This window comes from Limulus polyphemus, unplaced genomic scaffold (assembly GCF_000517525.1).
Source record: "Limulus polyphemus unplaced genomic scaffold, Limulus_polyphemus-2.1.2 Scaffold1589, whole genome shotgun sequence".
Classification (NCBI taxonomy): domain Eukaryota; kingdom Metazoa; phylum Arthropoda; class Merostomata; order Xiphosura; family Limulidae; genus Limulus; species Limulus polyphemus.
Genome location: NW_013667199.1, coordinates 88,298 through 105,068, shown reverse-complemented (window position 1 = coordinate 105,068; position 16,771 = coordinate 88,298). Strand labels below are relative to the sequence as shown.

The following is a 16,771-nucleotide window of genomic DNA, read 5'->3' as shown; positions in this document are numbered from 1 at the left end:
TGATGTAGAATGAAAAAAATTGAGTGTTCTATCCAAGGTTTATGAAAAGAAAAAAAAAAGTTTGAATAGATAACTAGAGATTAATTGTAACAGGAGAGTATCAACTCATCTACAGAGTATACTAGGTAGCTAACAAATCAAACTGAAAATACCAAGAACTTTAAGAATGTACTAACTTCCATTAACTTACTGCCTTAACTAATACAAAATAAATAAATCTGACTAAATCACAACCAAGGTAAATGTAATTTTAACCTAGACATCAACAAAAAAGACAAGAAATATGCATGGTTTTAGGCATTAATAAGCAGTAAAACAATAATCCCAATAAAAAATAAATAGAAAGAAAAAAATGGAGGTTTTTATTGAAAATACAAAAGCTATTATAAATGTTATAGGTGAAACAACAATGAAGAAGCATTAATGCTAATTCCATGAAAATAAGAATCAAATGTTATTTTAGTCCTGTTTTGATGTATCGGATTTAATATTTGAAATATTTTTATGTAAATATTTTTTACAATGGTGTTAACATTATATAATTACTCTAATTCTGGACATTTTGCTTCACAGCCTAATCACCATACCTTGCTTCTGTGTCAGTCCACAGCCAAGTTTCAGGAAAATATTTTCTAAGTCTGACAGAGGACTTGTCTTTGTTGTTTACAGACTGAACATCATTCATCGTTTTCAATGAAGGGTCATCCTCCATTGCTACTGGATAGGATCTATAGAATACTTCAAATAAAAACAATACCTTGTATTAAAAAAAATGAAAAAACAATATGCATATTGTAAGTTTATTAATACAAATGTAGCATCCAACATAATGTGTTATCCCTTTTGCTGCCACTGTACAGTATTATGACCACTTTGACCTTCCATTAATAAAAAAAATACAAGTCTCAAAATCTAGACAGCATTTCAATCATGTCATAATAATCAGGGAACATTGATTTGTTTTTTGTTTATTATTTTACTATGGTCAACTTATGGCTTAATGCAATGAAAACACTGTGTAACAGCTATTTATTACACTGTTATGTATGCTTTGCCTAATGACCAACTAAATAGTGTTGATACACTTGCAATTAGTAGGCCTAACAAACATACACAGTATGCCTTTTGGTGAAAGAAATGGTCGGATAAAAAACTAAAACAAATAGATAGCATTCACCACACTATTTTATACATCAAAATTATCTATGGCCTACATACTTATAAATAACAACAGTCAACTTCACCCATGACATACATTCAGACAACTGACACATTACAGACTCGTTTTAAACCTGTGTTCCAATGTAATGTAGGAAGGAAGGTCTACAACAAATAGATTGCAAGTAAGAAAATAATAAAGTTTCAGATGATACATTTATGATTTAGACAGCTTTAGAAAGAAGAAAGTTAAGAAACATGTGAAAAGTACAATTTTGCAGATCACCCCTTCAAACTTCACCATTTTAAAACTATTATAGGTAAATAGTATTTTCAAAAGGGTAATAAATATATGCAGCCTTATACAGTCCGCTGATAAGCTGTCTCTGAGCAGGCATCGAATATATTTTCACAAACTGAATAAAAAAATACCATAGGAGGTTAAGATTATTATTGTCTTATTATTATTATTATTACATTCAAACAAAACAGTTCTTCACCACTGTTGTAATAATCTGTAAGTAAATATCTGATAAATAAATAAGTGTGTGTGTGTGTGTGTGTGTGTGCGCGCGTCCACGCGCTCACACACACACACACACACACACACACACACACACATTCGTGTGGGACCATCAATGTAGTCAAAATTAAACCTTACAAACAGTTTCACACCAAAGACAATTTTGTATTAAATAATAATGTAAATAAAAATAATTCAAGGTCGAATCAACAATATGCCAACATTAAGTGCTGGCTAGTGGAATACATTGATGCAATGGGTTTATTATATTTTTGAAAGTTTATTATTATATACCTCTTGTGGTAAACATACCACAGATATGGGAACCTCCATCTTAATTCATACATATGAATGGACCAGACTTTTGAAAAGATCTATGAATAAGCATCTAAATTACCAGCATCGTGTTTATAAGTTTCTTATATTCAGCAATGTACAGTTAATTTTCCTTGGATAAAATATTTATTTATAGTTTATATATGTATTATCTGAAATGGTTGAATCTATGGCAGATGGACACTGTAGTGGAAAATGGTATACAGTTCTAAAAAAAAAAAAGGGGGGGGGGGATTAAGAGCAAAGTGTTGTAACTGTTGTTAACAAATTATTTTGAAGTAAGAATCAAATGTAATGAAACTTACTCAGTTCTTCGTGCTTGTACACAAAACCATTTGTAAGGATCACAACTCCAGAATCCTTCAAAGTAACAGAAAATACATTAGCAACTATTATATGCAAAACACTTCAGTAAAAATTATCTTTTAAGTGGTTTATTGTTTAGGCACTTTAAAAAAAATAACGATCTAAAGTACGAAAAAATTACAATATTATTAACCCTCATTTATGAAGTAAGGTTCCAAGCTAAACCCACATGATGATGCACGCATGTGAACATTTTATCACTCACTTAATACATACTGATTTTTTTTTCTGTCCAAGATAATCAAGTATAACTAGCAAGTCCAATATTTCCAGTTGCACAAACTTTACAAAGTATAATGCATCAGTACTACTATGATTTATGACGACAGTGCTATTTCAGCACATAATTAATGCAAAGAAGTACATCTAATTTAGTTACTGCAATATTAAACAAACACCACAGAAATATGAGTGGTAAATAATAATGTAAATACCCAACAGATTTGTGTAGTGTAGCTTTTACATGTTTTACTAAAGTTCAAGGAACAAGCATGTTACATAAGTGTTTACATTCTTTTACCTGCTTTTAATTTCCTCAATAAAGAAAAGAAAATTTGATGTATAAATCACACATTTACAAAGCATTCAGCAGTACACTTACACTAAATATCTGTGATGCAGATGTGGAACCTGGCCACCAAAGAGAACGAGTTCTACGTTGCCTGTACCAGGGAGGCCAAAATTTGTTTTTTTTTCCAGTATCATAAGTTCCTAGTTCTTCAACAACCTGCAAATATAGGAAAATATACATTAAGAATAAGACACAAAATACTTAATTGTATGCCAATGAGTTTTTAAAACTGCATTCACTACTTTCTTTAAACAATTATAATATAAATATAAACTTGGATGAAAGAGATTTAAGAGGTAAGAATATTTTTTCATTCACAGATGCACTTCATGACCATGTGTATCATGGTGATGGAATATGTTTACAATTAAGATGACTTAAAGTTGTGTTTTATGACATCATTGGTTATTAATAATACTTACATTCTGCTGTGTTATGTCATTACCAGATTTCATTAAAAGAACACTTTGATCAATAGCTAAAATTCCAACGTATGCATTAGGCTTAGTTTTAACTTGCACTTCTATTTGACCTCCTGGCTTTGTTGTTTGTACATCTGTGCTGAGGTCCACCTAAAAAAATTGAAGTAATGGAATTTTTTTACCAGAGAAAGTCTAAACATTTCAATGTTTAAATGGTAAAAAGAAAACAAAACATAACAATTTTGAAATTCCTCTCAAGTTTGTACTTAATTTTTAAATATATATATATATAATATATGATAAATGAAATAATTATGGATCAGAAATATATTAAGCAGAAATTGAATATTTTGACAATAATACACCTGTTTAAAAAAGGAAATTGATACCTAATGGATATGAAGTTGTTGACAAATCATAAACTAGTCAACTTTAATTCTGTAGTATTATGAATTCCCCAATCTTCAAATATAGGAATAAAAACAGTAGCAAGTTACTTGAAATTAAAGTTTTGATTTCACTTACAGCTGAACAAAAGTTTACTTGAAATAATTTTCTTAAGACCTCAGTATTTTTTAGTTGAAAGTTATGAAACTATATAAAAAACACCACAATAAAAATACTTTGAAAATATTATACACACTTCTGTTCTAAAAATGCCATCAACTTCAAAGTTGACTGCATCAGCTATAACTTCTTTGTTTTCATCACGGACATAATACACTATCACCCGTGCTTTGGGAGCCATACGGTGATTAAGTGGGAAGCTGAAATTGTATGTAGAAACTTCAGGAACTTTCACCATTTGAGCATATATAATATCTCCCCTTCCCATAACCTGCAAGAAACAGTTCATACACTGTTACTAATGGGTTATATACAATATTCCATTACACTTAGAACTCTGCCATTCTTATAATCACACAATCCTTACTATCATATCTGCAAACCAACAAAAACATATGTTGTACACATTGCCAGTTTGAGACACCTAAAAATATTAATTAATTATGGAAACTACACATGACAGTTACACTTATCGCTCTTCTAAAATTGGAGAGCTATGCCTACAACTATTACATTAAATTGTAAAATATAATTTCTGTAGGTGCAAAACCAGCTACCCAATAAATATGTTATGAAATCAATACCTGATACACAAACTGAGAGATGGGTTCTGTTGCATTCACTTGAAACTCAGCATTTTGGCCAACTACTGGAGAAGTAGTCAGCATGGCAACTTGTATGAAATTGTTACTGGGAGAGTGTGCTGCTTCAATACTGTCGATGTAGTGAATATTTCCAAGATACTCAGCTTGCATCCCCAGAACATAGACATCACGATTAGGAGGATAAAAATCTAGTTTGACTAGTCCATTCTGAGGTATCCAGTGCATCGATGTTTTCCATGCATTTTCATCATAAGAGAATCCATACATCACCTTTAGCTGGTTCTCTCTGTAATCTACAGGAGTGTCATCTTGGTAGGCAACTTTTAACTGCAACAAGATTAGAATGAGACAAGGAGTGTCACTAGTACACTTTATTACAGTGGACATTTTATCTGTTAACACAATTACAGTGAGTACTATTTGAAAACTGATTAATTATGACAATTATTTCTATAGGTTGATTTTTCAATAATTCACACATCTGCACTTTTTTCATTTAGTCACTTTGAGTTTACAGGTCTAGTTCATTTGTCTTTAGTATGGAATTTTATAATTAATTCACACATCTGCACTTTTTTCATTTAGTCACTTTGAGTTTACAGGTGTATTTCATTTGTCTTTAGTATGGAATTTTATAATTTCTATGTTCTATTTTGAAATATACAGGAGCATTAACAATTCAGATATTGTTTTAATATTTTACATTATCTAGTATTATTTTAATCATCACTTGCTACTTAAAGTAATCAATGTTTCCATATCACATCAACTGTTTATATAATTTGGCTGCTCAGTTGCCCCAAATCATTCAATCACTGAAATTCAACAAACTATCTGCTAAACTTGAACACATTTTGATTTGTGACAACATCAGTCAGCATCATTTCAGCTTTATTTGTTTTTCAAATAACATTTAGTTCACTGTTTTATCGACACAAAGTATGCAACAAACATTATTTCAACCCTTAAGGAGAAGGCAACTTTCAATGTACACAAATAACTTCCTGTGTAATTTCTTATTGTTATGGTGTCAACCCATGCAACCATCTTATCTCCTGTAACTTATTATCAATATATGTAACAAACTTGAGATCAAAATGTAGCTTATAATTGACATTTTAATACAAGTTTTAATTAACTAATTTCAGAATGAATTATTTGAATAAGTTCTCAATCTTCACTTTCCTCTAATACATAACATCTTTGCTCCAAATTTTCTATTTTAGGTTATCTTTCTACCATTATATGATCTTGGGTGTGTCCTGCCAATTACTTATAATAATGAGGCTAAGGACACATTAAAATGACATGGTTTGAAAACTTTGGCCCATTTCAGTTGTTTGTGGGCATTTTTAGTAAGCATTATAATCATAAATAATAAAACAATTTAATTTTTCACATGTGATAATACTGTTTGTTCTACATTGCATATTTTAAATTAATTATATTACGATACACCAACATAGTTACAAATCATTACACACTCAGTCAAATCAATTACATCCTTGACAAAATATTCTGCCACTAAGGCATGTTGGCACTGAAACTATTACCAGTACACCATACCAGCTTACTTTCACCCCTGTCAGTACCACTCTCTTCAGTTACAGCACTTAGAACCAAATGATAAGTGCACACAAGAAAGATATACTCACAAAACATGTGTATTTTAGTCCAGGCTTGAAGGTTTCAGAAGTTTTAACTAGTTCCACTTTAACATCATTATCATAGATCCATAACACACTAGTGGTATTATACTTCCTGTTGGTTAAGTCTTCTTTCACAACAGCAAAGAATTCTACTTCTTCTCTAAATGTATCCTTATGCAACTTTAAATCTTTTAGCAAGTTTAACTGAATGTCCACATTTCCATTGATCTGGAAAATAATCATTTAAAGGGGTGTTAAAATCATTCACTTAAACCCTATGCAACAAATGTAATGATTCAGAAGTAATCTTATACCAACAGATATAATCAAGTGGTTTGTATGACCCAATTTTAAGCCCTGAATGCAAATTTTAGTTTGATTTGTTATCCAAACTCTTTCACAAAGAGAGAAGGAATTTATTTTATTGTACGTAAAACATTAAATGTTTAGATACTCAGAACATCCTTGTTTTTAAAGTTTGAAATTAAATTTTAGTTATTAAAACCATATATAGTATGTGAATCATGATTTGCTTGTAAAGTCGTATGTTGATGAGACACTGACCATTTTCTACATGAACTATTCACCACAACCCTATCAGTACATTAACTTATGATGATCATACTCAATATGTAGTTAGAATCAGGCAGCTTATAGTAGCAAGTTTTAAAACAAATGCCACTACAGAAATTTTCTTTGGGGTGGGGGATAAATATAAACAATGTCAGTAGAAATTAAATTGCAAAATCTTACACTGACTTCCTTTTGAATGCGTTGTTGTTCTCTTTCTGAAAAACTGCTGTACCTTGATAGTGAAGTGACTGTAAGGATTAGATCTCCTTTTACAGGTTTACCATACGTGTACCTAAAAAAGGAATGCAAATTTTCAAAAGAACAAGGTTTCTTACTACCAAAACTTACAACTATATACAAATAAAAATTTTCATAATACTAACTATCTTTCATTGGCTTACAGCAAGTGTCCAATATATACGTCATATATATCATTTTCACTTATTTTATAGCAAGGCTACTGAGGCTAGCTGCTGCCATCTCTTAAGTTTGAACTGTCAACCACAGGGAAAACAATCAGCTGTCACTACCCACCACCAGCTCTTTTCACTACTCTTATCAAAAAATAGTGAGATTGACCATCATATTATAATGCCCACACAGCGTAGTAAGTTCCTCTGTAATTATAAAAGTCACAACACTGAAGAGCATCTTATAAACTGCTGCTAATGATCATGTACTTTTACATGTATAGAACTTTCTAAAAAGGTAGAAAAAAATTCTAGCACTGATTACAGATCTTCAGTAGTGTAGTGACCTAACATATACTATCAAAATCCTAGTTACACCTTTCTGTAAGAGTACGGTGCCCTATGCTATAGATAACAATATTTAACTTCTTCCATGCAGCCTTACCTTACTCTAAAGTCGGCATACATCTTAAATTAAATTTAAAAAACTTAAATCAAGGTATGTTCAAAAGCATCTGATTTTAAGTAACAGTCAATAAACTGAGATGTAATTCCAAACAGCTAAATTTTTTAAACTTATTTTAATGATTTAATTGGTTCTCTGAAAACAATTATGTAGCTCCTTAGTCATGAATTTTAGTCTAGAGGCTGATCAGTAAAATACAAAATTCAAGTATTTGTTTTAATACATTAGTAATAATTATACAAATTACACCTATTCAGTAAAACAATAAAATGGCCAACTACCAATTTAACCTACACAATAAACAAAAAAAAACAGCCCAAAAATGTTAAGCCACACACACACACTTATATGTTATTAAAAATAGTTTATCTCCACTAAGAAATTTAATATCAAGACTTACATGGCTCTGACAGTGGCAAGAATAGAAGAGTTACTGTAGGTGGCATAGGCAGGTAGGTCAATCTTCACTTCAAAAGTAGGAAGAACTGAAAGAAACCACATTTTCATTACATTATTATAAAAAAAACTACAACAGTGATTGTGTCATAACCCCAACAACAATTAAATTGTAAGGTATGAAAATAAAATGCTTGGTACCTTTTGATTTATAACTCTTATTAAAGTGATTCTATTCTTACACTGTTAATTTGAACAGGAAATACAGACAACATTTAGGTGGCTTAAAGCAGTCTGACTCACAAAGGAAGTTTTACATATCATCGAAACTCTTAAACATTCCAACATGAGGACACTTAAATAAGACTGGAAAAGTTAAGAGGATATAGCGAGTAAAGAGATTGAGGCTGTTCATTGTTCTGGTGTCACACTCACTCAATATTGACAAGCAAAATAAGTAAGAAAATATTATGAGTTTAATGGAAAAAAAAAAGAAAAAATTAAACACAGACAAAATAATGTTTAATTAATCAATTAATTCATTTCTTTGATGCATCACTTATGCTTTAACTTAAAAAAATTTTTATTAAGTGATCATTAAAAGTTGTTTCTATACTTACCATATTCAGCAACGGTGAAAGATTTGTTAAAACTCTGGCCCTAAAAGTAGAAAATACCAGATTTATCAAAATATCATTTACTCATTAGTGTCAATGCAACACATTGCATTCAGATCAGTTTATTGTACAGTAAAACCTTTGTTAATTGACACCTTTGTATCCAGAAATTTCAATAACTCTAAATGAAAATGCTCATTGTAGCTTAGTGGTGCTGCTTCTGTGGCTTTATTTACATTCTTTCCTGCTGGTAAGCTTCAGTTGTTAGCTTCCTGTATTGTAATTCACCTTTAAAATACTGTACAATATTGTATAACATTTAGTATTGTTTAAATCTTGTGATAGTTGATGTAGAAATACTTTAGTTTTGAGCATTAATAATATGTCAAAATCTTCCTATTAAATATAAGGGAAGTGCTGTATAGGAAGAATTTGCCAATCTGGCACTGCTCAGATCCAGCAATTGCCAGATAATTATTTTTTACTGTATATTGCTCAAGAAATCAGTATGCTTTGAATAAGTTAATATTTACAGTATTTAGCAAACCTGTGGTTGAAGATATACCTGTATGTATAAAACATTTATTACACTAAATTCAAATACATTAAAATATTTTCTAAAAGAAGGTTGGGTATGTCACTTTCATAAAAGTATGTATGTTTGCATTTACATTCCCAGTACAAAGCCTTTATTATACTCAAGTTGCCTTGTCATTTACACTCCCAGTACAAAGTCTTTAGCATACTCAAGTTAAGCCTAGTTGTTGCAAAAATATTTTTAAACATGATCTTGGAAAAAAATTGTTTACAACACTTAGAAAATAATATTTTTTGATGAAAAGAAAATGCCAACAAAAAAGGCAAGTTATTGAAATTGCTGAAACTTTAAATAACTAAAAATATTTCCCAGTATTTTCAGTGTCACTGTTTATATGGATACTCAGGGACAGTGGCAACATATTAAATACATGAAAACATGGTTACAAAACAGCAAAAATTTCACAGAGTTCAATATATCATGACTTATAACTGATGTATGAATGCGTTGAAGTCTATTGGACAGTTATCAAATATTCAAACAAGTATTCAGTAATGAGTTTGGCACATTTTACAAGCCAGCCTGTAAGGAAATACATGAAAAAACAAGTTTATCATTAACTACACGAGATAGCTAAACATATGGGGTTTTCCCCACTCTCACTTAACAAGTATTTGATAAAAGTTTAAACAAAACCAAAAATTAATTTTATTTTTTTTCACACATCATTTTTAACTTTCTTCTAAAATCAAACTTAGTAATGAAAACTAACAATAAGATAAAAAGATGTAGTTTGAATGAACAAACACTTCGGTTCAAGGAATATTTGTATATTAAGCTACTTCAACCAAACTTGAACATGAATCAAGGTTTCCCTGTTAAGGGTTGTTATCAGATTACCTACTTTAAAGTCACTGAAGGTACACAAGTTTCTTTGGACTATAAATAATGAATCTTAGAATTTTGCAGTAATTTGTAGAATACATCTAGTAAAGAACAAGAAATTTCATGAACTAGTTATTGAGAACAGCATATAAATACAACTTACCAAAACGTTTACCACTATATCCCAGTCTCCTAGAACAGGCTGGTCAGCCAACTGGAATTTCAGCGACACAATACCTGAGAAAGATAATTTCCTTTGACTTTGGTATTTATGTTAGGAAAGGATAGTACTGAAACAAATTTGAACAATTTCACTTTAAATAAGATATTCTCATGAGCGTTTCACGTAACAGATAAATAACAAAGAAACTTTGATCAAATTAAACTAATTTTTTTGTCTATTTCTGTATATTTTCACAAATTAGTAAGCCTTTAAAAAGGCTATTTAACTGCAATAAAAACAAACACTTTTTAAACTTTTAAGTCACATATAAAACGTCTTGTGAGCAGCTTTATATAGGCTGAGTAAAAGTTACAAACAGATGAAAAACTAAATACTAGTACTAGGAAGAAAAACAGTAAGAAAGCAATTAATCTTTGCAACTGGAGAACAAAGAGGACAAGGTTGTTTAAAATCTTTTCCTGGAATTGCTTTATTACAAAAAACTGGAATTATCTGACCATATCAATCAATATATAAAGAAAAACAATAAGCAACTATTTTAATAATAATAAAAAAGTTAAGAATAACTTACATTAGTTCTATAAAATTAACTGGAAAATGAAAAATATAAATTTTGTACAGCCTCTCCCCAGGTTATTTTATTACAAGTGAAACAAAAATCAGCTAAAAAATATTCAACTTTAATGTAATTTGATTACAGATAATAATAAAAAAATACAGTTTTATACAAGTTTGTTATATTTCAGGTTTATCAGCATAATTGTTCTACCATAATCCTAAAATTTAAAATAAAAAATTTTAAATTCTTTTTTGGCAGTTTATAACCTAGGTGGAAACTTGTGCACTGGGACAGAGCCAATGAATGTTTTTATATATTGAACATTACAGAATTGGCATTAATAAATGTAGTTTCACTTGTTTGTTTTAAATAGTTTGCCAATATTCTCAAATGGTCTATGGTCTAGTTGTTATTATCTTAAAATTTGACAATATACAGAACTTCTGTCTGCCATTACCTTATGGTTTTATTTTTAGCTGCCTAAAAGTTAATCATTTAACTATTTATGTATTCACAACACGTCATCTCGTGATGTAAATTGTATAATAGCATAACATTAAAGGACAACTAGGGATCTTTTTGTCCATATAGGCTGTTCTATTCGTTAAATTAAACTAAACCCTTAAAGCAAAAAAAACCTCAGTCAGCCCTTATTATTCAGATAATTATCACACTTTCCCTTAAATTAACTGTATCAGTCGCATCCAAAGGTAATCTGTTCCTGAGGCCAGTCATCCTAATTTTTCCTTGTAATCCTTGTTGTATAAACATAACAGTAAAAAAAGTGATGGTCAGTTTGAAGAGACAAAACAATCTTACCTTTTGAGGTAAACACTCTTTTCCACTGTTTCACACGATTATCCTTGCCATCCTATGATAATATAAATACAAAAACATTTCATCTCTGTTACATAGACAATATATACAAAATCCATGTAGCAAAACACTTGTCATAGCACTTACACTGTAGGTTTCTCTTTAATAAAGGCAGAAAAGGCATGGTGAAAAGTAACTTGATTATAAGAAATCCCCTTAGGAATTTAACAACCATTATTATAAGAAATTACATTCTGGAAAAATACTTTCAAATTAATTTTAAAAATATCTGAAACTTATGAACAGTTGGACATTATGTTATTACTTTGTTTTGTATAGAACATGTTCAACAAATTGATACATTTACAGACTCGCATTATGTTTATATATATCTAACACAAAGAACAGTTATACCCCATTTCAAGTTTCCAATTTCATCAAAAAAAAGTTTACCCACCAACTAAATTTGTATATAACAGTACAACATTTATAACCTGCATAATTTTGTAGTGATAGTGCATACATTATGAAAAGTCATAGTATAATTACTCTCATACTTTCGTGGCTACAAGCTGGGTGGATTCCACGCAACCTGTGATGAAAGGGTTAATTAAAGCAAACATACATGTAAAACTTTCTACTGGTAACGAGGCCTGTAGTTCCTACCAACACAAAACAAATATACTATGGCCTTAGACTATGGATTCTGTATTTCAAGCAATTTGAACCACTGATTGATGCAACTACTTCCACTAATGAAAAATGCAATACAATTATTCACATAACTATAATATTAAGAACATTTACTTACTGTAATGTGAATATCTATTGCACCTGTCACACTTGGAATTAGATAAGGGTTGACAACAATGACTCTGAACTGAACTGCAACAAAAGATACAACTGTTTGTTAATATCATACTAAGTTACTAAGTCAAATGGATTACATATATAGATTAAACATAGAAGTAAACCATTCATGGATTTTAACTGCAACATCAAGTTATATATCAGCATCTGCATTTTTTCCTAAGCTATTTTATGAATTATTAAATGACATTTAAAACATGATTTTTAAATAATTCAAGTACTTGCAGGTTATAGAGGTAAGTTACTTATTTGTATAGAACTTCACAGTGCACAAACCTAATCATTAGTAACAATTAAACAAAGAGGAGAGAGATGCAAGTTTAAAAACTCATCTTTTCCTCATAAACAAAGTTCACTGAATTTAGTAACAATTTTTAGTAACTGTTTTTAGTAACAATTAAACAAAGAGGAGAGAGATGCAAGTTTAAAAACTCATCTTTTCCTCATAAACAAAGTTCACTGAATTCGATGAATTTTATTAGTTTAGAAAAAATATTTAGATAAATATAGCTAATAACTTTTTTTAATTATTTCTGCTTATAATTCCATGAAAAGAGTTGATTAATGATTTCAGCCTTAATTTAACAGCTGTTGTGTGTTCTAAAATTATGGACTGTTGAAGATGTTTCTTAGGATCATCATTTATAGTTAGCTCCATCCAGATTTAAGTCAATAATTACTGTAAATATGTCATCCTGTAAACTCTCAAATAGTTATTACCATACCTAGCTGGTTGGGTTTATAGATGGCTTTGTCAGTTTGAATGAATACAGAGTAGCTTTTCTGCTCATATTCTAAACTTGTTTCATTTCGGAAAGAAAGACCTCCTTGTCCAGATACTGTTAACTTGTATTTTCCTGGTCCCCATTCTCCAATCTAGAGGTCATCAGTACAAATCAAAATTAATTTATAATGTCTCAAGATAACTCTTCATTCATGGTTTACACTAGTTTATTTTCATCACCAAACAATGATTTGGTAACCTGCATGACCTTATACAATTACAAAAATTTTAATATCATATACATTAAAGTCAGTAGGAATATACATCATTTGGCTTATTTTTAAAAATTCAAAACACTTACCATCCCCTGTTGATTTACCTTTACAAACAAGTTGTCTTTATTTATTAGTTGTAAGTACATTATTCACAACTTGTGTATAGCCCATCAAAAAGGACAGGGCAACTACTACCATCCCTACCCCATAGTATACCCTAACCTCATATTTCATAGTTAACTGAAATAAATAAGATGTAAAATCAAGCTTGACCAACAAAGAAGCAAAAAAGTGCAGTCGAGGCAGTCAGACTTTGGTAAATTAAGATCAGTCATGAAATGAATTTGTGGTGTATTCATAGAATATGTAAAAATTGGTTACATTAACAACTTTTAATATATAGAAATGCCAGTGAATTTTGGTAACACTATATTCCAAGAATGGCTTTTATGTCATGTTGCTCAGCAACAAAATTATAACCTAATATTGCTGTTAGTCTATGTACTGAAAGTATAAAATTAAATGTATAAACATCAAAACTGGAAAAATATTCGTTGATTCCTAAATTTAGAGTCTCCATTGATTAAAGAGGTTTGTTTGTTATTTATTAAAATCATTGGTGATATGATAGAAAATAGCTTAATTCAGAAATTATTTAAGTTTAAAATTGAATCGATACTTTTACTATCATGATAAATTTTATGCAATTGGCTGTAGACTAGGTGATCCCATACCAAGTCTTTACTTTAAGGTTATTATACCAACACTCATTACACTTAAGGTTTCACTGTCCTCCTCTCCCTCCCCCAGCATGGCCCCCTTGCATCCTGGTCATTAAAATCATAATGGGCAGACAGTAATCAAACTATTCTATCTGGATAAATGGATTTTATGACTCCTCCCATTTCAAGAAATCAAGGCGTTTAAATAGGTTAGATTTGTGTACTTAGTCAGTTAAGGCAATTCCTTTCTGAAGAGTTTGAACTCTGGGCTATATTAACTTTTCTTGGCTATCCTGTCCCAAAATCCTCTTTTTTAAACACCTTCAATGTTGCATCTTCTAAAGTACCTGAATGTAAGCTATTCTATAGCCAAATTACTCTACAAGGAAAGTAACTACAGTTATGCTTAAATTTGTTTCTTACATCTTAAACTTGTATCATGCATTCTTACTGCCAGAAACGTTTTTTTTGAAGTCTGAATTTATGAGTTCCATACCTCTAACAATCTCAAAACATGTTCCTTTCAGGTTTTGCTGACATTCAACCTCCTTCACACATAACAGCATTAAGTTTGATCATTAGAGTTTTGAATAAAAACAAGTTCATTACAAAAATTGTTTACATTATTTGTGTTTCTCCAAACTGTGACATTATTGATAGGGGGTCAGTACTTTTGCCATATACTGTACATTGTCTACAAGGCTTTAGATATTTTGTAGTAGTTAATCATACTAAAATAGTTTTCCTAGTCAAGTTCATCTGGTGTTTATCTTGAAAAGCTATAAGAATAATATTGTGGTAATAATAGTAAGGTTATGCATACTAGTTAGGATTAAAAGGCATCTGCAAGGTATTAGCCTAACTCAAGAAGTAATTCCATCATTTTGATATAGCCATATACTCAACTTATTTATTAGAACAATTAATGTTTGTTGAAGTGTCCACATTTCAGTTTTTAAACAAAACATTCAAATCTAAAAAAAACATTAAAAGTTTATTATGCAATTTGGACTCAATCACAAAATACAAAACGTAAAATGTTCACAAAAGTAAACTTGCCTGAAAATTTACAATCCGAGTGTCACCTAAAAAGAAGAAAGTGACTTAATAACAGACATTACACAGATCATAAAAAATTTAGACATTGTCAACTTGCAAATACACATTATTGTAAATACACTAGTACATGTATGTAATTAATCTTCAAGTACACATTACTTAATTCAGTTTATCAGTATTAAAGGTATTTAATAAAAACACCCAAATCAAGTATTTTCTATCTTATTATTAAAAACTCACCATCTTGTCTTTAGATGAGACATTCATATCAATGTAAAAACTTAATATTAACTTTGTCTGACTTTGTTTAATTACTGTACTCTTTAACTAGTTTTATTAAACAGAGGAAACTCCTACCAGAATTTAATGTGACAACACTATTCATGTTATTGAAGTTTCCATTATCTGCTGGTCCAGCTACAGCAACTGTCAATTCTACTGGTGACTGAACATCATAAACTGATATACTGACGTGATACTCAAGATGCGGTCTAAGCTTTGCTGGAGCAACAATAGTGTAGGTTCCACCAACAGCTGGAGGTACTTCTGTTCCATTTGCAATAATTTCTTTTCTAATAATAAAAAACATCACAAAAAGTTATATGCTTAGAAAATGATTATACAAAAATCAGGTATGAAGAATACATTCTTCACAACTTCTTATGATGAGGGAATGTGCTCATCACAATAATAACTTTTTTTTCCTTTAACCAGAAATTTTTAATATTGTCAGATGCTAAAACTAATTCTATTGTTTTGAAGTTCATGAAGATCAGTCCACTACTCCTAAGAATGTTTTGTTGATACACAAAACTTACCCAAAACCTGTATGTAAAATAAATAGAAAAAAATTATAATTTAGTTAATCATGTAAAAGTAACAAAATCAAGTTTTTAACATATAACTAGGATAACTATATTAACTAGGTGCATAATTTCCTCTCCTATATAAGAATACAATGCATTCATTTCAGTAAAGTAGGTATACAAAGGGCTAGATTGAGAAAATTAAAATTAATAATTACTTAAACAAAAACATTCTTACTAAGTCTTGCTTCATTACTTTAACTGACATGATTCTCACTTTATTTTTAACAGGTTTTAAAAACAAACAAACTTATATTCAAATACAGTTACTAAATACTAGCAAAGCTATTTTGATAATGAGGCAGTTAGTAATGGTAAATTTTGACAAAATCAGTTTTATCAGCATAAGTTCTATATAAATATGCATTTATCTTTCACAACAAATATATTATCAAAAAAAGATCTTATACAGTAATTTCTGGTAGTCTGACAGTACTGAAGCAAGCTATGAAATTTAAAGAAACCAAAATGATACATAAAAATTACACAGGCCTGTGATGGTTTTATCCTTTTGAAATTTTTATATGTTCTACAGTAATTCATGTACACTCCAAAAATGATATCCATTTTTCATCATCACCTACAGAATTTTCACAAAACGACATATGTACTTT

The 16,771-nt window shown here is 30.0% G+C and overlaps 1 protein-coding gene across 3 annotated transcripts in view; it reads right to left on the bottom strand.

Annotated features, from left to right (window-relative positions):
- LOC106464216 (CD109 antigen-like) overlaps positions 1–16,771 on the bottom strand; it is a 77,309-nt gene that overhangs the window by 26,254 nt on the left and 34,284 nt on the right. For all 3 annotated transcript variants that reach the window (XM_013924345.2, XM_022391923.1, XM_022391924.1), the window contains exons 3-18: positions 15,649–15,863; positions 15,292–15,317; positions 13,237–13,387; positions 12,453–12,526; positions 11,645–11,696; positions 10,246–10,319; positions 8,663–8,702; positions 8,047–8,131; positions 6,951–7,062; positions 6,204–6,425; positions 4,528–4,875; positions 4,020–4,214; positions 3,377–3,526; positions 2,985–3,110; positions 2,323–2,377; positions 588–738 (exon numbers count right to left, since the gene is read on the bottom strand). In XM_013924345.2, coding sequence (XP_013779799.1) covers positions 588–738; positions 2,323–2,377; positions 2,985–3,110; positions 3,377–3,526; positions 4,020–4,214; positions 4,528–4,875; positions 6,204–6,425; positions 6,951–7,062; positions 8,047–8,131; positions 8,663–8,702; positions 10,246–10,319; positions 11,645–11,696; positions 12,453–12,526; positions 13,237–13,387; positions 15,292–15,317; positions 15,649–15,863 — 2,076 coding nt within the window. The remainder of the gene's footprint in view (positions 1–587; positions 739–2,322; positions 2,378–2,984; positions 3,111–3,376; positions 3,527–4,019; positions 4,215–4,527; positions 4,876–6,203; positions 6,426–6,950; positions 7,063–8,046; positions 8,132–8,662; positions 8,703–10,245; positions 10,320–11,644; positions 11,697–12,452; positions 12,527–13,236; positions 13,388–15,291; positions 15,318–15,648; positions 15,864–16,771) is intronic.